At 39.3% G+C, this 27350-nt stretch overlaps 2 protein-coding genes across 5 annotated transcripts; both read left to right on the forward strand.

Moving 5' to 3' along the window:
- The first annotated feature begins 203 nt into the window (after positions 1–203).
- Positions 204–9202, forward strand: npat (nuclear protein, ataxia-telangiectasia locus). 2 transcript variants are annotated; one of them, XM_029279129.2, is made up of 17 exons: positions 204–395; positions 588–706; positions 795–855; positions 939–1011; positions 1108–1148; positions 1459–1704; positions 1963–2038; positions 2641–2764; positions 2913–3004; positions 3150–3231; positions 3375–3471; positions 3591–3707; positions 4199–5602; positions 6097–6197; positions 6540–6633; positions 6775–8087; positions 8493–9202. In XM_029279129.2, the coding sequence occupies exons 1-17, from the start codon at positions 359–361 to the stop codon at positions 8571–8573; spliced, it is 4158 nt and encodes a 1385-aa protein (XP_029134962.2). In that variant the 5' UTR covers positions 204–358; the 3' UTR covers positions 8574–9202. The 2 variants fall into 2 exon arrangements, with proteins under 2 accessions (XP_029134962.2, XP_065816434.1); XM_065960362.1 differs by having other exon boundaries at positions 2641–2743.
- Positions 9203–9823: 621 nt separating this feature from the next.
- On the forward strand, positions 9824–27276 carry vmp1 (vacuole membrane protein 1). Of its 3 annotated transcripts, none has more exons than XM_020642889.3 (12): positions 9824–9848; positions 10379–10486; positions 10834–10966; positions 11319–11409; positions 11914–12024; positions 18822–18989; positions 19252–19383; positions 21007–21087; positions 21302–21418; positions 23713–23774; positions 25399–25498; positions 26233–27276. In XM_020642889.3, the coding sequence occupies exons 2-12, from the start codon at positions 10408–10410 to the stop codon at positions 26374–26376; spliced, it is 1218 nt and encodes a 405-aa protein (XP_020498545.1). In that variant the 5' UTR covers positions 9824–9848; positions 10379–10407; the 3' UTR covers positions 26377–27276. The 3 variants fall into 3 exon arrangements, with proteins under 3 accessions (XP_020498545.1, XP_020498544.1, XP_029134961.1); XM_020642888.3 differs by lacking the exon at positions 9824–9848 and adding an exon at positions 9903–10137; XM_029279128.2 differs by lacking the exon at positions 9824–9848 and having other exon boundaries at positions 10311–10486.
- The last annotated feature ends 74 nt before the right edge of the window (positions 27277–27350 follow it).

The following is a 27350-nucleotide window of genomic DNA, read 5'->3' on the forward strand; positions in this document are numbered from 1 at the left end:
GTTATAATAACAAACAAACTGCTTTGTTGGATAAAATAATAATTAATTAATTACTAACACATAAACGTTATGTTCAATACGAACAGTTTAACGTGTGTATGAAGTGACGTGGGCGTAATGGCAGTGTGAGTTTCCACGTTGGACTACAACTACCACATTTCCCCACAGCATATTAGTTTGAAACTTCCGGGTTATACGTGCTTGAGTTCCCCGCCTTTTGAGTGAGCAGCAGCGTCGTCGGGAAGTCTTCACAATAACACCGAGGATGGTTTTAATTTGACGCTTTTCAACGGATTCGCGAGACTTTCTTTGAACATGTAGTTTAAAGTTTATTGTTGAGCACCAAACATCAGGAGTCATGTTGCTGCCGTCTGACGTCGCCCGGCTTGTTTTGGGTAAGAGCTGTAGCATTAGCCAATTATAATATTTGACGGTAAATAAGTTTCCAGAAGCTTATAATCGTTTATTTTGTACAAGCTGATGGTATACATGATATAAATGACATACTGGATACTTGCCTATGCAGTTTGTCCTTGAAGCTATGTTTTCCTCTAACTGGTTGTTCATAAATGCTCCAACCTTCACAGGGTACCTTCAAGACGAGGGACTGTCCGCTACGAGCAAAGCTTTCATCAATGAGAGCCCAAATCTGAAAGAGTATGCCGACCACACCACAGAAGACGGGACAATTCCTGCGTGTGTGTTTGTAAGTGTCCTCTCTCACAAAGTGGAAACGTCATAAAGGTCCACTTTGAATCTCACGACTCATTGTGTTTTCTCTTCCACACACGCAGTCTGTCTTTGGAAAAGGCCTCACAACCATCTTAAATGAGTATGTTGCTGCCAAAACCAAAGGTTAGTTTATCTTACCTTTACAGAATGACATCTGTAATGTATTGCTCAGTCATAGGATAAGTTTGTGTTGTTCTTTTGTGCAGAGTCCTCTCATGAGGTACCTGCCATGATGACTTCATTGTGGAAGAAGCTGGATTTTACACTCAACCAGATCAAGTAATGAGTTTCATCATCAAAGTGACTGCAAAATGTTAAGGGAGGCCACATCTATCAGTGTTTTCATTGAGGGTTTTATTCATTATTTTTCTTTAGATCTCTGCAAAACTCCCCAGCTTTATCTGCAAGTCAAAGAAGTAAGTTTGTTTCTTCTATTTTCATTTCATTTTTGTTTTTTTTCCCCTCTCATGAATACTTAATAGTGTACATTTCTGGTACATAAATATTCCCTGAATATTAGCAGGATTTGTTTGTTGTACCTTTCAGATGCATGTGTGAAAATGCAGTTGACAGTATCTAGTGAATGTAGATTAAGATCCTGTTACTATGTTGGCAAAATTAAGCCGTTGAATCCACTGTAAACAGAAGACTAACAGTCTGTCAGTAAGGTTGTTTTAAGTTCTGTGTTTTCTTGGCTTTTTATTTGACTACCTCTGTTTATTACAGCACGTTCACGAGTTGGACTGGCAAACATGGCTAGACAGCGAGCCTTGAGAGTGACTTCAGCCAGTGCTGTTGTCTGCTCAGCAGTTTCTGAATCAAGCTCCATCGTCAGCCCTTCACACATCTCCCACAGTATGCTGGGCCACTCCACTCCTGTGAGCTACAGTGCCACCTATGTCAGACCCACTACTGGCAGTGACTCCCACCAGCAGATCCAAGATGATGTCAGCCGATTAGTAGCTACTACCAGTCAGTATCAGAAAAACTTGGTTCATGTTGTTCATGTTTTATGTGATTTAGAGGTAGTTAAGGTGACCACTTTGGAGGCTGTGGTGTTTTGTTTACAACAAATATTCCCTTTTATTTTACTATCTATTATTATATTGCAAAGATGTAAATAAAAAAAAAAAAGTTAAATTAATTTGAGCTAAAGTTAGGTTTAGTATTTGTGCAATTCAAGCAGATTATCATGTATGTTTCCATAATGTGTGAAATGTGTTATTACAGGTGATTCACCTGTACAGATGATTGTCTCAGAACAACGGTTAAATCCAGGCTCGATGTCTCCCGGACGAAGGAAATGGTAAGATATTTGTTCATGATTTTATTTTATTTGTTAAAAGCCTAAAAAGAAAAAGTGCGACTCACAAATGACAGACTGTCTTTTTCAACTGCAGTGGCTTAAATATGCAGATTTCTCAGAACAGAACTAAAATGCAGAAGTAGGGTGTTAAGACATTGTTTTATGTTGTTGTTTTATTGTTATGGATGACATTTTGTGATGTTACCATTACTAAAACAGCAAAGAGTCAGTAATGGCTGAACTACATTTAGCTGCTTCTTTTACCAGGTCATTATATTACGCAAGCTGGCTCATTCTCAAAATGTCCATTGACTCATGCCAATAAAATCTGCTCTGAAATAGAGCTCTGTGTTGGCAGTAAAACGCGTTAAACCTTTTTTATTATGGCAAATCCTTATCCATGTTGATGAATACAGGGGTGTTTCTTCAATATAAACATTTACAACTAGTAGTAATAAAACAAACAGTTTTGTGTAGTGTTTGATTCTGTTTTATGTCAGAGAGGTGTGTTTTCTTGGCTCCCTATGAGATTGCCCTTAATATTGTTTATGTTTTTTGTTTATTTCACCTACTAGTACTCTTGTCATTTATGCTGCATTCAGGGACACCCCAAGGAAAAGGAGTGGTGCTCCAAGTGGGTCGAGTGGCCCCAGCAGAAGTGCCATGGCTGTGGGTGGTCACAGTGCAGAAGCCCAACCTGAGGAGGTAGTTGATGAAAATTTTCCTGTGAGTTGAGCTATATGTTGGGTGTTAGATGTTTATTCATTTATACACTAATGTTGGCCAGCTTCAATGGGACAAATCTCAGTGGTTCTTTTTAGTCATGATTCATCAATTTTGTAACTGTACATAAAACCAATGGTTATCTCCACAGCAACTTGTGATACAAAATGCACGTGACAAGATACTGGGAGACAGATCGTTACAAGAGAAGCTTGCAGAGAACATTAACAAAATCCTTGGCAGGTATGTGCTGAGTTAAAAGTGTGCAAAAAAGCAGTTGTGAAAGATTTCTTTACCACCTTGTCAGTTGCAGCCAAAGCTCTGTACAGAAATCTTGTGGCACGCTTGGATCATGTCAGTTTTTCTTCTGTTGTTTCTCTCACTTTAGTGACGCAACACCCCAAACATCAAAACCCCCTTCAAGTACAGTGGAGGCAGACCAGTCTATAGATGAAATCTTAGGATTACAGGTGCTGGAAACTTTACATACTAATGACAGTATATTTTCTTACTTTTCACTTAAATACTCAACAGTATTACTTTATTAAGCTGTTGTTATTTCCCTATGTAGTAAAATGTTGTTTTTTTTCTGACATACATTTATTCGCTGCAGGGGGAAATCCATATGAGTGACGACGCCATTCATGACATTTTGGAGCAAACAGAGTCCGACCCAGCTTTTCAGGCGCTCTTTGACCTGTTTGAATGCAGTAACTATGACCTACTTTATTTACATTTTTTTAACATGTTGAAGAGTCCTGTGTCTGTTTTCTTCAGCTGTGTAAAAGCACTTTGAAAAGCCAATTTAATGGCCTTTTTGTATTTACAGATAAAACGAAGTTCCCTGATGGAGAACCAGAAGATGGAAATAATAATAGTAGTCAACAAGACGGTGAGACTGCTGGACCTTCAACCACAGTCAGACCTTTTCAAAATGATGTACCAGGTATGTTCACAATCTAAAAAGAAAACAGAAGACACCCTTGGCTCTTCTCTTACATCTCGAATGTCTAAAACATTGAAGTGAGGTAAAGCTTCATGTTCTAACAATGACACATAAATGTGAAGTCTGAGCCTTGTTACAGTTTGGTTCTGATTGTTGTCAATCAAAAGTATAGTTGTCCAGACTGTCCACACGTGAAAACATGAAGAAAAGCAGAGAGGTGTGATATCTTCTAGTTACAAAGAGTGACAGACAAGTTGGTGTGTGAAGATGAAAGAAGAGCACTTTAGTGAGCAGACCTAAAAAAGTGTTTTAAAGGTGTGAAATGGATGCAAATGTCAGATGGACACTTTTGGAATGTTTCAGAAAATTAGAAGCACCTTGTCTCTGTTGTTTATTGCAGATCTCTAACAGCTTTTTGTGTAGGACTGAGCTACTTTGAATACACTGATAAGGGCAGAATTAATCATCCAATCATCTGTTTAATTTTTCAGACGTAACACAAAAAGAGGTTAACAACTTGGATCAAACGGCAATCGCGGTAAAGATGAGAGCGCAAGACCAGAAAGAGCGCAAGACCAGAAAGTCAACTGCTCCCACCTTGTTAAAGAAAACGTTTATTGGCCCCAGCAGCAGATCATCGAGAATAGAAAACAGCTCTGCCAGATTGCTAGTGAGTCATGGGCAGCACCGAGGTGGTTCTTCTGCAGGGAACTCAAACAGAAAATTACAGGCCTCACTTACCAATAAGAGTGATTTTGAAAAACCAATGGACATCGATGGACCTTTGAATACACCTCCTGCTCCCTTAAACATTATGGCTATTCTGGAGCCTGCTCCAAAGGACAGCGCTTTGACCACAGCTTCTCTCAGTGACTCAACTATAGTTACCTCGTCAAGAGCCTCTGCTGCATTTGCTCTGCCAGAATTCACATTGTCATCTTATGTGGACAAAAAACAGGAGTTTAAACAGACACAAGGAGCTAAAGAGCAACCTGCTACAGTCTGTGCATCCACTTTTAGTAATCCACCTGCGTGTTTGTCTACTGTACAAGATGAGATGAAAAACCCTCCAACACAGACTTCTTACCTACCTCATATGTCACTCTCAAGCAGTGGAGGAGACAACCAACCAGTGTTTACTCTCTCGACGTTAGAATCTGCCTCATCCACATCTGCTTCCAGCTTTACCACAGGTACAACTGTGTGTGCCGTGCCCTTATTAACTTCCACTACCCCATTACTCCAAGAAACAACCGGCTCAACCAAATCTGCTCCTGCGTTGCTTTCACCTGCTTCATCTGCATCACCCGTGCCCACCCCCTCTTATGCCCCAGTTGTTGCTGAACCTGATCCTCCAAGTGACAACCACACCACCCCAAGCAAGGCTGCCACTGATTCTAACATAGTTTCTTTGAAGATCATCATCAGTGATAACCAGGATGAGCATTCTTCCAGTGAGATGGTCTTGAATCAGGCAGTTTCAAGTATACCTAGTGAAAAGATACCCACCATATACCTTTCCTCTCCAGCTAAGTCTCCTGCAGGCCCAGTCCTTCCGAAAGCCAACTTGGACGAGGCAGCGCTGGCAGTAAGTGGCTTACAGAGCTCAGAAGGACATTTGAGTCCTCTCAGCATTAAAGGTGGGGCTGTAGTTGCCTCCCCATTAACTGGGACATCACAGGCTCAGCCGAACTACATTATTCAACTACCTCTGGACACCACTAACCATGCACTTCAAGGAGCCACCGCCAGCTATTACCTTGTGACTGATCCCTCGTCCACTGATGTTCAAACCGGACAGATGCTACTTTCTACTGGTGTCTCCAAGGGACAGCCTTTGCCCACCAACCAGTATGGGGTGACAACACCAACTTGCACTCAAGGCTTCACCGCGGGTAAGAGATCCAATCCATTTTTACTATGTTTGTAGTTTTTATTCTGATTTTTGTCTTTTGGCTTCACAAACTTTGAGTTACACATACAGCAGACATGCTTGCTTCATCACAGCTCGTCAGCAAGTGATCACATAGAGTTCACTCCTTGTAAAGTACAGTATACATTAACACAGTGTCAACATGTGATTGAGGTGACACTGAAAGAAACTTCCGCAAACACAAGGGTTGAGCAAAGTTGTCTTTGATCCATAATTGCGCTGACACTGTTAACTAATTTTCTACTGTTGCATTTCCAAAAACAAATTATACAGGCATTCATAATTTTAGAGTCATATCCAACAGGGCAAAAGGAGGGTAAAGGAGTCTACGGATTTAACAGTGTAGGGCTATCATTCTTCATGTCACATCATCTCTTGTTTCCTGGCTGAATGAGAGGTGGCTTGTCTTTATTAACTTTACAATTAATTTATAGAAACTGTGCTCTTTATGTGCAGGGTCGGCACTCATCTTACCATCACCTGTTAAGCCCATGATGCTTCCTGTTTCTGTCATGGGTCAAACAACTCTGGGAGCGGTCCAGGTGGTGTCGAATCAGGTAATATTAGTAACTTTATCAATACTTCCTGTCTTATTATTTCTACCATCATACTGGTGACATTCCTGATCATTTTGGTTTCCTTAAACTTCATCAACATTTGAGAACTTTTCTTTGAACAACACTTTGGAGTATGACAAAGTGTCTTGATACTGTATAAACTGTCATCCAGATTATGTACCATTATTAGGGCAATCATTTATTGCTTCACCATTGGTAAGGCTCACATCATAGTGAAACCAAAAGCACCTTTCTCACTCTACTTTGTGATTCTGTAGACCTTCAGAAACACCATTAAACATTTTTATTAACAATATATTATATATCATTATATATCTACAGCTTGTCGCCATACCAAACCCTGTACCTGTGCAGAAGTCACAAACTGTCAAGACCAAACATCCAACAGTAGCAGTCAAACAGTCCTCAACTGCAGGTATGTTACAGTTTAAATTGGAGAAGTGCCACCTGCAAGCAAAGGGCCTTTTATAATTGAAAATGCCACAATTACTTCTAAATGTGATTGCATAGGATGTTTCTTTACCTTTCTGTTCTGACCTTGTTTTCTTAATCCCAGGCACGGAGCAGCATCTGGTCGGTAAGTCAGTTCAACCTGTGTCAGCTGAAACCACAGGCCAGCAGAATACAGAAAAGGCTTCCAAACATAGGAGAATTTTATGTTTCGACTCTTCTGCAGAAGTTCAAAAACAGTCTGCGAAAAACACTTTACCTCCAGCTACAAATAGATCATCAGCACAACCTGTTCAGCCGACTGTGAAAGAAAAGTCACACCCAGCCATGCAAACAAAGCCTAATATATTGGGTGGCAACAAACCCAAGAGGAGGGTTCACCCTGTCAGATGTTCAACAGATCCCCAGCCTGGAGGAAGCTTTGTGAAGGAGGTGGAGATGTTAGTCACTCCACAACAGCACCAGAAGGAGAACCCTGGCAAACAAGGCAACAGACAAAACCAAGAGTCTCAAAGTGCAAGTACCAGCAGGGTGGATGAATCAAAGCTTGAGCCTTTAAAAAAGTCAGACCAAGACCGAAAATCACAATCTATTGATCGGAAACATGGTCACGACAAGGATGGTGAGGGAGCAACAGAAAAGAATCCTCATAGATCTAGGTCATTGTCCTCTGAAGATCCACTGAAATCAGGAACTATAATTGAGAAAGACGAGAGCAGCAAAAAAGAACTTGGAGAAAAAGCTCCTGCCAAATCACGTGAGGGGCATACAGAGAAGAGGACTTTCTCTCAAGAGGTGCCAAATGTGACAGCCAACAAGGAGAATGAAATTAAGGGGAGCACACAGGGGCAGTCAACACCTTCATCCTCAGCATCAAAAGACATTAGTTCTCCTGCTGTATCCCAGGCTACATCTAATCCACAGTCCAAGGCTACTAAGCCCCCCTCAAAGACCAGCTCTCTGGCCAAACAGGCAGCGGAGATGCTTCAGGACATTAAGGGGCAAACCTTCCCTTCCACTCCAGTAAAGAGACCTGGAGTTGGCCTTTCAGACCTTAATCTTCCACCAACCCCTGTTACTGATCTAAACACAGATGAATTGGCTGACTGTGCAAGGACTCCTTCTCGACAGAGGAAAGGCAAAGATAAAGAGGGGACTCCCAAGCATCTAATGCCTGCCAACACCCCTGACATCCCCACCTGCAGCCCAGCCAGTGAAGCTGGCAGTGAAAACAGCATTAACATGGCTGCTCATACACTAATGATTCTTTCTCGTGCTGCCATCGCCAGGACGGGCACTCCGCTAAAGGACAGTTTGCGCCAGGAGGGAGTCGGAGAAAATTCCCCCACAAGCTCAAAGAATGCTAAGAAGCGTAAACCGTCTTCTCCCACCGCCAGTCCTCCTGCAAAGAAAGACAGAGTGAGTATAACATGGATTTTTCAAATGCTTATCATTTTTCCTGTTATGTTCTGCTTCAGTAGTATTCTGATTTCAGGTGAAGTTAAATGTTGGGGTGCAACTGAGGAGTATTGTCATTATCCAATAAATGTGTTTGCAGTAGTAACAGTTGCTTATTGCTTTTCTGATAGAAAACAGATACTAAAAATTCTTCTTTAATTTTAAGTTTTTCAGAGATTAGTACTTAGAGAAGTTTTTAGTTTGTCATTTTGATCTGAATTTTCAACTTTCCTTTTAAATCATTATTCAGTCCCACAGAAATGAATTGTTGTTGCCTGTTTAATAACATCAAATCAAGAGGATTTTTTTTTTTGCCATGTTACTATTTTTTTTTTTAAATGTATGCATGTGTTTATATATTTGCAGGAACGGAAGAAAATGATGGATTGCTTTCCCCATGACTTGGATGTGGACAAGTTCCTATCTTCCCTTCACTATGATGAATGAAATGGCACTAAAACACGACAACAGGAAAGGGCTACTGTATAACTACCTGGTTAGGTTATGATCTATGAATAGAACAAGCCATCTGCTAAACCTGTGCCTTTGGTTCCTATTGGTAGCCTTGCTCAAGACTTTATCAGCTCCTTAGCCAATGAGTGGCTTGATTTGGTTGATTTGTCTCTGTTGTTTGTGATCTGCTTCAAATCATGTTCAATGTAGCACAGGGGCAGCCATGGCACTTTGTTGTATTTTATTATCTATATGCTCATTGTTTTGCACTACAGCAAAACAAACACACATGTTTGTGGGGCATTTAGACATAATGGGTGCCTGTCGTTGAAGTTAGCGATTCAAAGCATTTCTTTTGGTCAATATTTGACTCCAGTTTGAAGAATTCTGTACACACTGACAGGTTTTATGTGGAATACATTTTGAAATATGTTTCTTTAAGTTATACAAAATGAGGAGTTCTTCTTCTTTCTCTTTGATTTCAGGTTTAACAATCATAGAAGTCTGTTTTATTGTTGTTCTTTTTTCTCAGACTAAGGAACGGTTTATGTGACAATAACTGCAAGTGTTTGAGTTTGCATACTAATGCCACATTTCATGTTGCAATAAAACAAAGAAACAGTCCTGTGTGTTTTTTTACAGTTGTATATTCAGTGTAACATAAACTAGTGGCATTTCTTAAAACCTCTCTGCAAAATGTGTTACTGCTAAGAGGATGCAACAATAAAATATTTTTTCAACAAGGTGCGGGACAGTAAAAGGTGGTGTAGGAAAGTGCAGTATATATTATCTGATAGTGGAGTATTTACAGTGTGCAGGCATTGCATTCAGTACTGTAAGAACCTTCAAAAGCATGCCTGTCTGTTTACCTGTTGGACCATAATGAAACTTTATTACTTTATAAGTATTCACATTTTTTAAAAAGTAACATTAAAATCAGAGGTTAACTGTTAAATTGACAAAGTTTTTTTTGGCAAATCTGGCAACCTCTGATTGGCCCACCAAGCAATGTACGGAAATACGTCATTATTTGAATTTCACAATGAAGGTTGTTCGTCTAAAAGTTAAGCAGTATAAATTGAATCTGACGTCTAAATAAGTGATCATTTCTGCTTTATCTTGTTTCTACTTGAACAATAAGAAGTTTTTTTTTCATACCAATTCAATAATGAACGTATTAAAATAAAACCTTTGAACACCTGAAGAGAAATGCGTATTTAACTTTGACACGTCCGACGTTTGTTTCCGGGTGAAGAAGACAGGAAAGAGGTACGAAAATCATGTAATGTCATCAAACATCGCTTTATTTTAATTCTGCTCAGCGTATTTGTTTCTTTATTGTAACAGCGCAGAGACACGGGAAGTTTTTAGACAACACGAATCACAAGGCCACACGTTATTGTCTTGAAAACACCTCAGGCCGATGTAGAGACTGCTGTTAGCATGTCGGCTAACCGGTTAGCATGTGGATGATGATGTGAACGTATTGGGCATATCCTGTTACAGAACGACCTAACTTCAAAACGACGTGTATTTCTATGACATATACACTTTTAAGGTGGGAAGCCAGTTGGTAATAATATCGAATTGGGCTTGTAGTTGTGTAAGTTGTTTTGTCTTTGGAGTAACCATGTGATCTGAATGTCAGCCGGCTTGTTGATGAATTGACAGTCTGCTATCATGTTGACTTGGAGCGTCTGATAAGGATTTATTTACTGCCTGAGCCCCACAGTGTCTGTCATATTTCTTTGGGACAGTAGGAAGCAACACTCACCAACTCGTCACCTGCTTTCTCTTAGACTGCCTGACCTGCTAACCCGTGATTGACATGGCAGCCAATGGAGCAAGCTGTGAACAGCCTCAGAAACGTGGAGGAGCTAAAGACAGACACAATGGCAAGTCCACAGGTTCGTAGTTATCAATTTAAACTTTTTTTTTTTTTTTTTTTTTTTTACCAGTGATGATGAAACCCATGAGTGAAGTTAATGTAGTGTTAGGTTGTTATCTCTGATGGAAAAGCGATAACTACCACCATGAAGTTTGAACAAGTCATAAAAAAAAACACTCAGGCTGGTTCACTTGGCTTACTTTCCATTCTTAAGGGGGAAACAACCTGTTGTAGGACACAAGAACAACCAATTTCCTTAATTTGTCCTAATGTGTTTAGCTTTACCAATTCAACAGGATGAAATAATACCTGCAGATACAAGTATTCTAGTATGTCAAGGTGATTGCAATTCTGTTGATTGTCCAGACTCCTCAGTAAGAGAGAGGCGACAGAAAGAAAAGGAGGATCGCCTGTCGCTGGTGGTATGGAGGAGGCCTGTCACCACACTACATTATTTCCTCCTAGAAACCCTCGTCAAGCTAAAGGAGTGGACACTTAAGTAAGAAGTTATGCAGTATTTACTTTAATGTGCTTTTTGTTTGTGCGTTACTCTGCCAGGATGTTTGTTGGTATGCATGCGAGGGAAGATTGGCCTATTTATTTTCTTGTGACACAGTAGTTATCACCAGTTGGCAAACCAGACATGCACTTTGGCCTGAACTGTCCTTGAAGAAATCTGCAGTTGTATATGTTTGCATGAGCCTATGTCATCACCTAACGAATGAAATATAATGACATGACAAAAAATAAATGAACAGACATATGAAAACATAAACCTTTTTTTCTTTTCAGTTTTTATGTTTGGAGCTTGTGTTTTTACCACTTTTGTTTTCCCTTTGCCTTCCTGTCAGGCTTTGGCAACGACGTGGTGCGGTGTTCTTAGTTTTGGTGTTATGCTCTCTGTTCTCCATTGCCTACTCCACTGAGGGAACACACCAACAAGTAGGCTTGAATGATTTGCTTTTTTAGTGATGTTAATAATCAACATTATTGCTCAATTGCTGACCTGTTTAAAGGTTAATGATAAGTCACTCTTTCGGCCATCTTTAATCTTTTCTAGAGGAAAGCTTAATGAGATCTGCACTGTTGTCAAGCAACTCTTGATCATGCAGTCAGTCAGTCAGTAGAAAGTTTTGTTTTGAGTCAAGCATCATCTGTCTTTAATGGATAATAATGAGTTTAGTAAACATACAATCATTTACCGGTACTTATTAAACCTACTGTAGGTGATTTACTGTGTACGTTAGGATGAAAAAAGAAATGCAAACAATTGTAGAGCCAACAAGCTATTCCTTTTAATAATAATTTCATGACTACAACCAAGATAACTCTTGAATACATTGTGCTAAGTTTTTTGTTTTATAATTTGACTCTTTTTTTTAATAGTATTTCACTGAGAATTTTCTGTGTTTTGTTCTCTTCATTGGTTCATTTTCTTCACTGAAGTATGTTGAGTATCTGGAGAAGAAGTTCCTGTGGTGTGCTTACTGGGTAGGCCTTGGGATTCTGTCCTCAGTAGGCCTTGGGACTGGCCTGCACACCTTCCTCCTCTATCTGGTAAGAAACTACTTTTGTTTGTTTGTTTGGCAAAGGTTTAGATTTCAAGAAGTCTTAAACTGGGATAGTCCAGAACACAAAGACACGTCAAAACAGAAAACAAATGATAACTTCCAGTGGGGAAAAAGACCATTACAATGCAGAGGCAACATTTTATTTTCAACAAGGAGAAGCTACATCACCCTGAGGGCAGAAGAAATATGAAGAAATATGACATTTTGAAACGAGCATCATTGCAAACAGCTTTTTAAAATTCAAAGCCACTAATATAGGGGTTCATGATACATTTGAACTAAACTTAAACTATTGATGCAAATAAATCATTAGTCAAGTTTATTGAATAATAAGGGGGTAATTTAAGTTTTGCTAGCAGGAGAATTAGCATGAATTATCTGTCAAGTCACACTTTAAGTATACACTGTGTAGTGTGAGGTTATAACAGATTAGGATTTTTCATTGGTTTTTATTTTTATTTAATTTTGTTTTCAATTTCATAGTGATTAGTTTTAGTTTTTTTTGTAATGTTGGGTACTTTTCAGGGGTGAGACTCATACAGGCTAGACAATATCTACAGCAACTCAAGATCATAAATGCCACGATGTGAAGCCTTGACTGATAAAATAGGCTCGGTTGGCCTAACATCTCTTGCTATAATGCTAGAGGTTAAAGTAGAAATTATTGTTGGAGATACATTATATAAAGGGTAAATGCATGCTTTTCATATGTGTGTGCATGCAGACTTCATGCCACCCTTTCATAAGTCAATGTCCCAGGTGCCCCCTCCACTCCAAAAATGGTGGAAATGCCCCTGCTTGTCAAACTAGCACGTTTGCTCTTGCATTCACATCATGTTACTTCGCTCAGCAGCTGATAGAAGAATGCAGGGTTGTGTCGATGGGACAGAGAGAGTTACTACTCTAAGGTATACGGCCATCTCTCCTTTATCGATCTCATCCACACTGACTGACATTTAAAAGTTAGACTGAAAAACCCAAACCAACATAGGAAAGAAAAGAGGTATTGCTGAATGCTCCTTCTAAGTCTGATTGTCTCTTAATTGTCTTGAAGGTACACACAGTGTTTCTGTTGTGTGCTGCCTCTCCATGTAGCTCAACCAGCAGGGATCTCCCTCCCCGCTATTAACAAGAAGAGATAAAAATCCATGCAGATAATCAAAAACTGTGGATTTATATCAGCAGAATTAACATCACAGCGAGTTCTGTAAAACTGTCATGCATTTGTCTTCACTTTCCACAGCAATAAATTCCCCAGTGTCCATTAAAATAAGCTATTTACATTCTACGGGTGAATAAAAAGCTGTTTTAGTATTTTATGTTTCAGACAAAGAGATCAAGTAAGTTCTTCGATAAAGGCTAGTATAGCCTTAGAAAAAAAACAGTTTTTACTTCTGCAGTTAACAAGCTCATCCAAAATAGAAATAGCTGTGCCTCAGACAAACCATAAAGGATGTGTCAGTATGCATGTGTCCATGTAACACACTAAGGACATTTTCTCTATAATTTTATTTATTTTTTATTTTATTTTATTTAGCCTTTATTTAACCAGGAAAAAGTCTCATTGAGATTAAAAATCTCTTTTACAAGAGTGTCCTGGCCAAGACAGGCAGCAGCACAATTACAGGGTTTCAGACATAAAACACTTAACAACAATGAACATGAATACACAAATCACATAAAGAACCATTCATCAGAAACTGTCATAAGTCATCAGCAACAAAGCGATCAAAAAGGGCAATACGAGTTAGCTAAAACATCTACAGTCAGATATTTCTGCCTCCAGATCATTAAGACGACCTTTAAAAACATTCAAGGAAACCAGCTCCCGAAGATTTAAAGTATCTTGCACCCGATTCCTAGAAGAGGGAGCAGCATACTTGAACGCCCTTTTTCCTAATTCGGTACGGGCTTTAGGGATGGTTAGAAGGTGTAAATCCTGCGAGCGAAGATGGTAACTTCCATTACTTTTTTGAAGTATGTAGCTCTGTAGGTAGGATGGAAGCAGACCGAGAATATCCTTTATAAAAAAAATATGCCAGTGATTTAGTCTACGTGCAGACAAGGAAGTCCAAGCAACCCGAGCATACAAGGAGCAGTGGTGAGTAAGGGCTTTTAGATTGGTAATAAACCTCAGTGCCCCATGGAAGACAGTATCCAGCGCATGTAGGCTTTGTGAGGATGCGTTCATGTAAATAGCATCGCCATAGTCTAGCACTGACATAAAAGTGGCAGCAACAAGTGTTTTTTTGGCCTAAGCAAGACTTACTTCTAAAATAAAATCCTAATTTTAACTTGAGTTTTTTTTTTTACCAATTGTTGAATGTGAGGCTTGAAAGAGAGAGAATCATCAATCACAAATCCCAGATGTCTGTATTGAGATACAGACTCAATTTCAAAGCCCTGAAAGGTGGTGATAGCAGGAAGGTTCAGTGGCTTTGATTTGGAGTTCGAGAACATCATGAGTTTCGTTTTATCAGCTTCTCAGCACAAGTTTTAAGTCACACAAGGTACGTTGTACAGTATTAAAAGCAAGTTGTAGCTGACAAAGGGCCTGATTTGGTGTAGGTGCAGAGCAGTATATCACAGTGTCATCAGCATAAAAGTGGAAATTTGCATTAATAACATTTTGATCAAGACTATTGATATATATGTATTGAGACTCTCGTCTCGAGCGGTAGGCCCGGGTTCGCTTCCACCCGTGGCCCCTTTCCGCATGTCATTCCCCACTCTCTCTCCCTGGTTTCCGACTCTATCCACTGTCCTCTCTCTGCATTAAAGGCACGAAAAGCCCAAAATAAATCTTTGGAAAAAAAAAAAGACTATTGATATATAAAATGAAGAGTAGTGGTCCCAGGACTGATCCCTGGGGCACGCCTTTGGATACTAGGGAGCTAGAAGTGATGCCTTCTGCCTGCACGCACTGAGATCTTCCAGAAAGGTAGCTTTCAAACTAGCAGACCACTTTGTAATAGTCCTACGCTACTAAGTCTTTGCTTTAGTAATGCATGATCCACAGTATCAAAAGCCTTTGATAAATCAATAAAAACCGTTGCACAGCGGTGTTTGTTGTCTAAAAATTCTATAAAATCAATCAATAACTTAACAGTGGAATTAGTGATGGCTATGAATCAAAACTTCCTCTAAATGGAAGCCTGATTTGGTAAAAGTTGTTGAAGTTTTGCCTTTCCTCTAAAAGGATTCTTCAGTTCATTATAAACGGAGCTGGATTGAACAGTCACTTATTGTGACCTGGATGAGTGAGAACCTTCACAGACAATGGCTGTAAAGAGAAACGTGTCGCCTTTACCCACTATAGGTCAGGGTGGTCTACATGTATCTGAAATATGCAGGTACATTTTTTTACTAGAACTTATCCTAACCCCTGTGTCTGACTGTAAAGCTGCCAGAGGATGGCGTAATTGTCAATCATCACATTCATTGTCTCATGCCTCTTTAAACTTTTTCCATTTTATCACACATCTGTCCAAGGCAGACCAAACAGGCAGTCACAAAACGACTGTAGAAATGAGTAACCGATATGTGTCATTTGTCTTGGTCGTGGTTTAAAAAAAGGAGAATTTAGCAAAATGAAAGAGAGGAAGAAATTCTGCAACAAGGTCCACTTTTGGCTGATGATGTGGCTTCTGTTCAGTAGAACATGTGCAGATGAGGCTACAGCTGACTCAGCCTTTTCCATTTCAATGAAATAATGGGAAAAGATGTAACCCTGACCTTCCTGTTTTTCACAAGATCTGCACTCATTTCATTAATGCTTTACAGATTGCCATGTGTTCCTTTAGTTATTTTCTTCTATTGTGTGATAGTCTTTAGACCCTTTTATGTACTGTGCCCAACAATTCATTGCTAGTTGAGTAGTTGAGGGGGCTCTTACTGAGTATTGTATGAGTGTCTGTCTACTTGGGTCTGAATGTGCATGATACAACTTAAAGGTGTTAGTCTCCCTCTCCCTCTTCTTTGTTTCTATGGGGGTCTCTTTCTATGAGAAGGTACTGTGTTCTCCCCTTTATGGTAAAACATGGCTGCTGTATTTTGTTAATTTTCAACATTTCAAAATGTTATTGTGGCAATGGAGACAATTTGTAACATTACTTTTTATTACAAATTCCTCTTTTCTCCCTTTTTTTATTTATTTGGTTTGTAAAGTAGATCCTATGATAAGCCACAACATGGTGCTTTTAATATTTATTCATTTTACAGTTCACCAACCTAGTGGTCCAGTCATTTTAAACCCACCTGGTTTACATTCCAACATCCTCTTGAGTGCCTCTACTTTCTTCTAGTGTGCATTTCAGATACACTTATTCTCTCTTTAAGCCCCTTATCCTATGTCATAAGGGTGTGTTGTTGTTGTTGTTCAGAAGAACCTTCAGGTTGCTGGTATTCCAGGAAGTCTCTGTTAAGGAAACAGCTTATCTCTGTTGATACAAGGAGCGTCAGAGTAACTGGTCACCAGGTCCCCTTTGTCAGACTGTCACCCATTTCTATTATCTATGTAAAGCATCCCTACACTCCTGTGACTGTTTTTATTTTCTGTTTCTGTCATCTGCTCATACAGAGACCATTTCCTGTTTCAGTGTGCACTGCAGTAACACCTATGATGTTCATGTTAACAGTGCAACCACTCCCAACACTACTGACATGATGTCAGCCAAAACCAGGCAACTCCATGTGTTATATTTGAAGGAGAAACCACATGTCCCACCAGCAGAGTTAAACTGTGACTTTACCTCAAGCCTGAAACATTAATACATCGCCCCTTAGAGAGCATGAGATCATCATGCTCATGGGAAAGGGGATTCACACACCAGTATGATCTTATGATTCATCTGGATGTGTAGGAGGTTATTGTGGAGCATTAAAGTACTGGCTTCTAGACATACAAATGTCAAAGAAAAGTCATGCCCCTTGATTCTTTGCTTTTACCTCTAGATTTGTTGATTTTAAGCTTTTAACACTTGTAAATATGTGCAGTTTTCCCCCTCTAGTGATGGAAGTTATAGTTGGAACATCCTCCACTCACTTTTCTCCAACCTTCTCTTCGGATACGATTACAAAATCTGGGAGAACACTGACCCCTTTGTCTTGAATTTTGTATTATGCCCAAACAACGATTCTACATTTTCGTAGTTCAAATCAAGTGTTTGATTAAAATGTAAATTCCTAAGATAAGATCCTTGGAAATAATTGTGGGGCACCGGTGGTGTAGTGGTTAGTGTGCGTGCCCGACAGTATGTACTGTAATCCTCCAAGCGCTCCTTTCCTTCGTGTCATTTCCCTCTCTCTCCTAAAATTTCCGACTCTGTCCATTGTCCTATCTCCTAATAAATAAATAAATAAATAAACAGACAAAAAAAGTAATAATAATAATTGTGGGGTTGCTGGTGATGCATATGGTGAAACAACACCAAAAACATCCATCTTGCTCCATCGATGGGTCAAAATGTGCTGATCTTACTCATGATGCTCAAAGAATGAACCTATGTAGCTTCACCTTATCAGTAACCTTTAATATAAAATAAATAGAGTAACTACTACTGCTGGTGATGCTCTAGAAACAAAAAAAAGTCAGCAGTTTGTGCTTTTAAACACTTTTGCTTTGTAGATTTTAGGGCTGTGCTCAAAAAATCAATATGTCAATTTAGCTTGTGCTCCTTGTAAATACATGTATGGATGCAGATGTTACCGAATCGATATGGCTGCAAAGCTGTGACAGTTTTGAAAGACAAGTGACCAATGGTGCAGTTCATAATAACACCATAGCTCTGGGATTCAAATATTATATTTTTATTTTTAGGATCTTTTGAGGACCTGAATTAAAGTATTTTAAGTTGTAGAATTCGTAATATGCCTCTGCTGTTATTCTCAACAATAAAGAACAGCTGTTGTAGTGAATTCTGTGTAGGACATGGTCATTATCCAAAATCAATGTATATCACGATATGTATCATATTGTGCTCTCTGTATCATATCGTGGGAGATACTCAGCCCTAGTAGCTTTAGAGGTCCGTTAGAACACTTGTTTCCTACATCAGGATGAGTTTTTTATTTTTTCATTTAGGTTCCTTCTTATTGGTCACTGATTGAAGAAGTGCTTCTTGTGTTTATAAGAACAAGGAAGTCCACTGCAGCACCATCTTAACGCCAGTCTCAATTAGTCTATCACAATTTGGTTTGACTCACTGCCCAGTTTCTTTTTGTTGACACTGACTTGTTGTGTCATGTTGACGTGCTATTAGACGAAGTTCTGTTTGGTTTGAGACAGACTTTGTTATGTAAACAAAGCGGCCTGTGTCTTCTTACTCAGAGTGAGCTTGAGAGATATTATATGGGTGTAGCGGTTGCAGTCAACACAGACTAATACTGTGCTGTCAATCGACTGTCAGTGTGTCCTAGATCACTTTAAGGAGACATAATAGAGTAGCTGTTGTAGTCACAGGTGGGCCAGCTGTTATGTGGCCAGGTGGCTCAGCCTAACCAGACATCTTCTCATACCAGTAAAAGATACTGGGTGACTCAGCTACTGATAGTGTATGTCTGTGGGCACATAGACTGTTTCTTAAGGATGTAGTTGCAAGAGATACTGTATAGGTTTAAGCTTGGTGGACAAAATAAGCTTGAAAATAAGTAAATGATGACAAATAGTTCTGGTTATCTTTAAACACATAAGAATATTACATGCTATGTTCCAGTTTGCCTCCCAGTTGGCTCTTAGTAAATTAAAGCAGTTCATCATTTCCATCCGTCCCATCTCTGCCTTAGGGTCCTCACATAGCATCAGTTACCCTGGCAGCATACGAATGCGGCTCCACAGACTTTCCAGAGCCTCCATACCCAGACCAGATTGTTTGTCCCCATGGTGGAGGGCTGGAAGGAAACATCTCCCTCTTCTCAATCATGTCAAAGGTCCGCTTGGAGGCCTGCATGTGGGTGAGTACAAGTCGTTCAAATAAACAAAGTGATCCTCACAGAAAAATGGCAAGAATGTTTGGCAGTGCCAGCAGATGATGCAATTGTGACAGGGGAACAATAATGAAATGAAATAATTGTCTCATAAGGACTTCTTTATTTTCACAGTGCTTTTGTCTGCGTAAAAAATGCTATCATGCTTATCCTGTAGCTTATGCCTATGTGTCAGTGATAAATAAAATAAGAAAATGCTGACATCGGACGAATACATTTCTTGGTTTAGGGGGCAGGCACTGCTATTGGAGAGCTGCCTCCATATTTCATGGCCAGAGCGGCTCGTCAGTCAGGAGCCGACCCAGATGATGAAGACTATGAGGAGTTTGAGGAGATGCTGGAGCAGGCTGAAGGCGCTCAGGTCAGAGTTTCACACACTAATACTCTTAATCAATGACATCTGATGGAAACATGTAGTTTAAAATATGACCTCCTTTTTAGCAGGTCACAAAGATTAACACACTCGATAGTTGTAAAAAGTATTGTCAGCATCTGATGTGCTTTGCTTTTCACATTTAACCCAGATTCACCCCTCTTATCTCCCATTTAAAAAAAACACAGCAGCTATACTTAGTATTGAAGTAAATGTGGTTGTTGAAGTAAAAGTGTACAAACTTTGCACACCCCCAAAAATATAATTTGATTATATGGGATTTAACCATAAGGCTCATCTGACAATGGAGTCACTGTCCAGTGATTGGTTAAAAAGTAACATGTGACTTCAGTGAAGCCACTCCTTCCTTACACTTCCAGTAAATCTGTCTGTTTCTGGGTGAGTCACCCTGAGCACAGCTCCCCCTTTAATCATCCCTTTGCTCTCTCTGCCTCCCTTCTTCCCTTCCTCCTTCTCTCTTCTCACCGGCCTCTAATTTGAATGACAGACAGTTCTTTCAGGAACTCATTTCACATGACTGGAGCAAACTGAGATCAGATGCTGAGTCAGCTGAACAGAAATCAGAGAAACTTAGTACATTGTCTCCATCACCTATTCTCACGTCACTGGTTCTCACTGGCTGAATAGGCTTAAAGGGCCACACATCACATGTCTTTTATCACGGGGATCAAGTATTCAGGATGTGTCCACATGGGCATTTGTCAGAGGTCTTCTAAGCAACAATTATACTGACGAGTCAGAGATACTGACTTAAGGAACACATATGCAGATAACATATTCTATAAAAAGTTTTGTCTAGTCTGGATAAAAGACTTACGAAAGAGGCGAAACAAAAAGGACTAACAGAAAAAACGCTTAACATGCAAATTCTGGAAGGATTGAATTAATTAAACGATTATATTATTCCAGTGAGTGTTACCATTTAGTGACATAGATGAACATGAACTTGTTAACTTCATTGCGTTTTGTGACACCAACACTGAGAAAACAAGATCCTAAATAACTACACAAGAACCAAAAGTTGCATAAAAAAAGAATCTACATAACTTAAAGTTAAAGATGAACACAAATGTGAATTTGATAGTTTGGATGAATACCAAACTGGGGGAAAAAAAAGAAAAGAAAAACACTTTCAAAATGTGTCATGGATGAGATGCCAGCTCTTAAAACTACCTCTTGATCTTCCTTAAGCCTCAAATGTGACCTCCATCATGTAACCACAGACATTTCACCCCCACAAAGATGGAGATTGGATGAAAAGCTCAGCACTATCAAAGTTGTTAGTTTAATGCCACCAAATTCATCAAACAAAATGAAAATGATACAGTGCTCCGAAATAGCAGGTATTCTACCACAGTACTCTCACTAGAGCTTTCATTTCTTATAATAACATTGCAGACATTTGTGTTTGGTTGTGAACCACACATGTGTGAGAAGTACAGCGTAGTTATATCAAGCAGAGAATATAAGTGTGTTTAAAGACACTCATGGTTTAAAAAAAACGTGTTGCCTTGTTGCATATGAGGTTTTAAAGAAAATGGCTCATGAATGTCAAATGTAATATTTGAAAAATGTTTTAAATGTTTGCAGGATTTCGTCACAAGAGCCAAACTAGGAGTCCAGCATATGGTGCAGAGAGTGGGATTTTTTGGGATCTTGGCTTGTGCCTCTGTAAGTTTTTATTTATTTATTGCACAGTGTTTAAAATGTCCTCACTTTTCTTAGAAATGTTTGTTAGAGGATTGATGTTGCATTCAAGATGTCTTTCCTAATGTTAACATTTGTCACCATGGTTGTAGAGTAAACATTGTAGGACATAGAACTATAGAAATCTGTAACTTGCAAAACGGTGAAATTGTTATACTTCCTGGTTTGTGTGTCTCAGATCCCTAATCCTCTCTTTGACCTGGCTGGAATAACTTGTGGCCATTTCCTGGTTCCCTTCTGGACGTTCTTTGGGGCAACTCTAATTGGGAAAGCCATCATAAAGATGCACATACAGGTTTGTAGTTTTAAACTAGCAAAGTAAAGATTCAGTTTAAATAACCCATTCTTTTCCATTTTCAAAGATGGTATGTGGTACACAAAGTGCCCAATCCTCACGGGCTTATAAGACAACAAAGAATTCAGTTGCAGTGGTTCACATTTACAAATCATAACATTACAAAGTTGCCAGCTCCTGTCACAGTTCAGTCTTAAATAACATGTCCTGTCTTTTTTCCCAGGCTTTACAAACAAAGTCTGCTATAACAAAGGTTCCTTTTTTAAAACACAACTCAAGTTTTTCATATTCGTCTAGCCAAAAGAAATCAACATAAATTGAAGACATTCTTTTAAAAAGAACATCCCTGATGTCAGCATACATCGGGCAGTAAAACAAAAAGTGAATCTCTTCCTCCTAACTCACACAACAAACTCGGTCTTCCTCTGGAATGGAATTAAACCTGTCGGTCTCTAAAGCTAAATGCAATGTTCCTGAACGTAGTTGAGCACAGAGGGATCTTTGTCTTTTGGTTAAATGAAATTTAGCATAGGCTATAGCAATCCTTTATGAGACAGTATGTTCTTGGTTTGCACCATATATCCACAGACCATTTCTCTTTGTAATTAGAAACATAATATTTTTATCTCCCTAATATCACAAGTCAAGTTATTTAGAAAAATAAAGGACATATTATTATGGAATACAGATTTTATCTCCTTTGCCCATGGGTGACAATGGCAGGGTATCCCAAATAATAATCTTTTTAGTGAGTCTCTGATCCGACATCTTTACAAGTCTATTCCAAAGCCGAAGCATTTCACATTTGTGTCTGATGTTTGGAGGCTCCTATCCCATATCTCCATTCACAGCGAGGACTGGCGTTAATTTATGGACTCCCAAGAAGGACCTCAGAGCTCTCTGATGTACAGAATTGCAAATTAGATGTTCCGGGTACCCCCAGACACCGGAGGCATAATCAGACACTGGACACACACATGAATGATAGAGTTGTGTATAAGTCTGAAATTCCAGATTACCACAGTGTTTAACTTTGTTCAGTACATATCCCAGAACTCGACCAGCTGACTGAGTTAAACACTCACAGCTTCTTTAAAAGTCATGTGTTCATCCAATGTCAAGCCAAGATATTTATATTGATCAGCATATGATAGCACTGTTGTGCCTAAATTAAAAATAACTGGACTTCTTACTCATGATTTTTACCTGAAATGTACTACCTGTGTTTTGTCTTCATTTGCCACTAGTCTCCATTTCAAGCACCATTCTGCTACAATATTCAGCATAATTTGTAAGTCATCTTCATGTTCAGCTGGTGACAGATTCACTATAAAAAAATCCCCACAACCTCAGAGTGTGTGGGAGAGCAAACTTCTAATTGCGCACTTCTTGTTAACCCTTTCTGACGGTGTTCTTTGGGGATTCCTTGTTCTGGTTTTAGCTCTGGAATGCATCCAACCCAGAAACGCTGGCTCCAGATAAAAGGCGGGAAGCTTTTAAGAAGTTTTAAACAAGACTGAATTTTTTTTAAATTCACTCGATCAAAAACATGTTTAAATTACGGACTGTATTGTTTAGTCTACCACTTTAGTGACTAATAAAGGCCTATACTAAGAGAGGCTGTCTGTGTCTATGGGTGAGTCGCTGAGTGTCTTAACAAACTAAACCTCCATCTCTTGGTGGTACCAGCCAGTGATCTCACTCTGAGATCTTTCTGTTATGGAGGATGTAAAGTGGACATGGGAATGTAGACATGAAAGAAGGAAAGAGGCTGCAGGGGGGCGCTCTTTGTGTTTTTTATTTATTTTTCTCCTTCCTTGAACCTTAAACCTCATGGACAGCCCGTGTCACATCCTGTCTGACTTTGTCCAGGGGGCCATGTGTCATGCTGTTTAAAGCTGATCAGTTTCAGGACCGGAGACGAATATTGTGGTTTTGCTCCCCTACTTTGCTGCATTGCAAACCACACAAAGCCCCTCACTACCCAAAATTTAGCTCACTGCCAGCTTTGAGTTTTGTAATTAGAGTGTCTGAAGACAGTGACAAATGGAGTCTAAATTTCTTGCAGCTTTTCCACCAAAATTCAGAATCAAAATATGCCTGCTTATCACTCCTTACTATAGACCCTGGTTTCTTGGAGACACTTTTTTTATGTTGCTAGTTTATTACTTTTTTAAATATTCAACCTGCAATCCTTTAAAACAATAACACTGTTTTGTTCTGTGTATTTTTTTCCACTGCACACAGAAAATAATTCATTCTAGCTTGATTATTTCTTTCTTGTTTTCCTATAGAAACTATTTGTGATCATCACTTTCAGCAAGCACATAGTGGAGCAGATGGTGTTACTCATTGGGTAAGTGTCCAGTCATTCTTTTGTGTTTGTGTGCTGAAGTGGGGGGGGGGGGGGATGATGGGGATAGAGACACCTTGTTTTATAGCATCATTGTCTTTCCCCTGGTTTTTGTGGTTGCCAGTGAATTTGTTGACCATTTTAAATGTATTTTGACCACTGATTGGGAATCCTGAATATTTACACTGTAGAGGGTGTACATGCTCACAATTCTCGTTTTCCATACAAAGCCCCCCACTCAGTCCCTCCCTGCAGTGTTGGCAGGCAGGCATGTGAGGTCCAATCTGAACATGTTGAAATGACTCACCAAGCTCAGCTGTAAAGGTTTCCCCAGTGAGGCAGGCAAAGAAACAAACACTTTTTGTTGAACTGTTTAACTAATGGCAGGTTGAGCTTAATTATTGGGGTAATATACCAACTGTTTATATCAAATTAAACTACACATTTTAGATGGTAATATTAACCAATGATTAAAATAATATGTTAGAAGTTTTTTCAGATGTGATGCTAATTTTAACAAGGTGGATCCTACCTACATGTCCATTCAAGAGCTGGTTGGATGGTATTAATGTATTGGCTGTTAAATGTTTATTTACACATACTTGTTCAGGTAGGAACTTTCTATTCCATATTTGGATCTCCATCTGGTCATACTGGGTGTCTTGTTTCTCTTGGATTAAAATAAAATTCAAGGTTCTTTCCCATGAAACTCAGAAGGCCCCGGATGACTCGCTATGATTTGTTCAAACAGATCTGATACAGGATGTTTTTTTGGCACCGCTTCGTGTATTCATGTGTGCGTAAAAGGGGGAAAGATAACTAAAATGAGGGAGACAAAACTAGTTGGGTTTATTTGGAATCCGTTATTGTACATTCCATATCTAAGCCTTGTAAAGTCTAGTCTACCATGACTATGCCTTGACCAGCGGCAGAATTTAATTTATGTACTGGGACCGCTGTGTCAGAGCATTTGCCGACTTGTATATTTTCTTTTCATTGTAATGATAAGTTTCGCATCATGTCAAGATCCTGTTGAATTGAAGCACGTCTGACCATATAGTAAAACTACAAACCAATACCTCAACATTACACCAATTGACAGAATGGTATCCATTATGATAGGCCCCCTGGTGAGCTAATCTACATTGCCTTATAAGGACATGAGCCCGCCTTGATTTGATATCTTCCCGCCCAGAAGGCAGCAATGGTGGTAAAGTTGATGACATCATGTCGACTCACTTCCTGATTGAAGGGCTGACACAGGCTCCTATATAGAGCCAAGCAGTATAAAAAGAGAGCTGAGGAGTTTGTGCTTCATTCTACCCTGCTGCCTGCTCAAGGGAGGAGATGGAAGCTCATAGAGGAGGCCCACATGTAGGATGGGGCCTTCCATAGCTGTTGCAAGGATGCTGGATCAGTGAGAACCTGTGGTCGTGTTCAGGCAAAGAGAAGCCTTCATGAGCTGCTTTTTCAGGGTCTTTTAGGGAACACGTTTGGAGAGGCTGAAGCTTCAATGATGGGCTCCATGGTAAGGAGGCTTTCTCAAAGAGTAAGTGAATTGATCTTCTTTCTCTTTGTCTTTTTCTTTCCCAATTCTGTTGGAATTTTCTTGGGGCTGCAATGTCAGGTCTGTGCCCAAAGTGGGGCCAGCACTCCAGAAGCCCTTCAGTCAGTACCTGGAAGCACAAAGGAACAAGCTGCACGATGCTGGAGGAAGTGCACCAACGGTAGGAACAATACATTGTTTAACTATTAACCATTCTATCTCCGAAATGTGAGCTTCATTGATCTAATATGTTTGATAGTATGAATAAATAAATGTCTCACTGTTAAGTTAAAATGATAGACTGAAATATTTTATTAAAGATTCAAGTGCTCTTGGTTGATCCATGTTGGGTCTCTGAATAATCAGTACAGACCTGCTCTTTTTGTAAAGAGTTTTGAAATATTTGTGACTATGATTTGGCACTATATAAATTAAAACCATTTGATTGGATCAAAAAAAAAACGTCGTCCCAACATAATGGTTTAGCGGTATATTTGGACATTGAGAAATAATTGTCATTGATTTGGACACACTATTTAGCTGCAAATGTATTTTTAAATTAAACAGAACTCATTTGTAGTGCTGTTTCATATTGACAAACATTGAGGATAATAAAATATTTGCAACAAGCTAAACTCATTAGATGTGAAGTTATTGCTCTCAAGGGGGAAATTAGTGGTAGGTTTAAGTGTACGTCAGACGCAATACTCCAAGAGATTTGTTCTGTATATTTTGAAAGTTTGTCTTTATCTTTAAATTCCATTTATTTTTAATAGTTTGCTGCCGTCATGTATGCATAGTGCTGAGTATTCCTCATTTTCCTCGTCCTACCGGCTTTGTCTGTGTGAACTGTGTTCTTTCTGTATATTTCTATGATGACAGTTAATCATATGTATTCTCATTTTGGCCTTCCAGGATGAGAACTGGCTGTCATGGGTGTTTGAAAAGGTAGTACTGGTCATGGTCTGCTACTTTGTCACGTCCATTGTCAACTCCATGGCTCAGAGCTACGCCAAACGCCTGCAGCAGCAGAGGCACTCAGACGAGAAAACCAAGTGATGACGACACAAAGTGGTACAAACCTCCAAGTGACTCTTTCCTCCTGCTGCTGCTGAGAAAAGCCTCCACTCGGCCCCAGCCAGTCACAACTTAACAACCCCCCTCCTCCTCCCCAGTCAAATCCATTGTCAGAGGCTGAGCGCTAAAAAAAAAAAACAGGCACTATTTGTTGGTGTGTGTGTTTTGGAGGATGTATGTATTTACTGTTTGTCCCTCTTCTTCAGGTTTTGTAGTTCTTCCTCTCATCTCACTCTTTTAGTGTGTGTAGTGTGATTGGTTCCTTTCTGATCTTAACTTGTTACTTTAATGTTAAATTAACTCATTCATTGACCTCAGAAGTAAAGCCGCTGTTGGTAACTGCTGTGTTCAGGCTTTGACCATCAGATGCTATGCCTTATGCAAAACGGGAGGGTCTGACCTCCGGAAATATAGTTCTTGACTTCTAAACTTGATTTTTATTTAATTTTTGTACCATAAATGTATGGATGGATCTTGACTTGTTTGTGCAGTGTGCTGCCAGGATAACTGCTACTTGTGGTTTTTATTTTCAGGGTTTAACTCTTCATGTATTTGTCCTGTTGAACAGTAAGAACAAGGGTTTTGTTGTTTTTGTTTCTGGAATTGTCAGTTTAAAATGACAGAGAAAAAGCAATATCAACTTTGCGGTGTGGTATTGACGGTTTGCACATTGTGTATATATCTTAATATCTTTTTTGACAGTATGCGCAGATGTGTTTCTATGCTAATGGTCTATGTGGACATAAGTTGACTTGAACCAAAACAAGAAAAAACAAATATCATTTGTAAAGTAACATTGTACTCTCAGCTAACTAGTCCCATTTCTATTCTGTACATTTAGGTCAAAACTTGGAACGGATCACATAAAAAATGTAAATCATGGCTTGTTTTGTCATTTTTGTAGGAGAAGCTTAACTTTGTAATGTTTGAACTGCTCTGTGGGGATCTTTTCATGA

The sequence above is a fragment of the Labrus bergylta genome, chromosome 11, assembly GCF_963930695.1.
Source record: "Labrus bergylta chromosome 11, fLabBer1.1, whole genome shotgun sequence".
Lineage (NCBI taxonomy): Eukaryota > Metazoa > Chordata > Actinopteri > Labriformes > Labridae > Labrus > Labrus bergylta.

What these genes read in the sequence shown, in the direction of transcription:
- npat (XM_029279129.2), top strand. Translation starts at nt 359, where the DNA reads ATGTTGCTGCCGTCTGACGTCGCCCGGCTTGTTTTGG. An exon ending in CCGATTAGTAGCTACTACCA is followed by an intron (nt 1,705 to 1,962) that starts GTCAGTATCAGA and finishes GTGTTATTACAG; the next exon opens with GTGATTCACCTGTACAGATG. An exon ending in TTTTCAAAATGATGTACCAG is followed by an intron (nt 3,708 to 4,198) that starts GTATGTTCACAA and finishes TTAATTTTTCAG; the next exon opens with ACGTAACACAAAAAGAGGTT.
- vmp1 (XM_020642889.3), top strand. Translation starts at nt 10,408, where the DNA reads ATGGCAGCCAATGGAGCAAGCTGTGAACAGCCTCAGAAACGTGGAGGA. An exon ending in GGATCTTGGCTTGTGCCTCT is followed by an intron (nt 21,088 to 21,301) that starts GTAAGTTTTTAT and finishes TGTGTGTCTCAG; the next exon opens with ATCCCTAATCCTCTCTTTGA. An exon ending in CTGGAGGAAGTGCACCAACG is followed by an intron (nt 25,499 to 26,232) that starts GTAGGAACAATA and finishes TTGGCCTTCCAG; the next exon opens with GATGAGAACTGGCTGTCATG.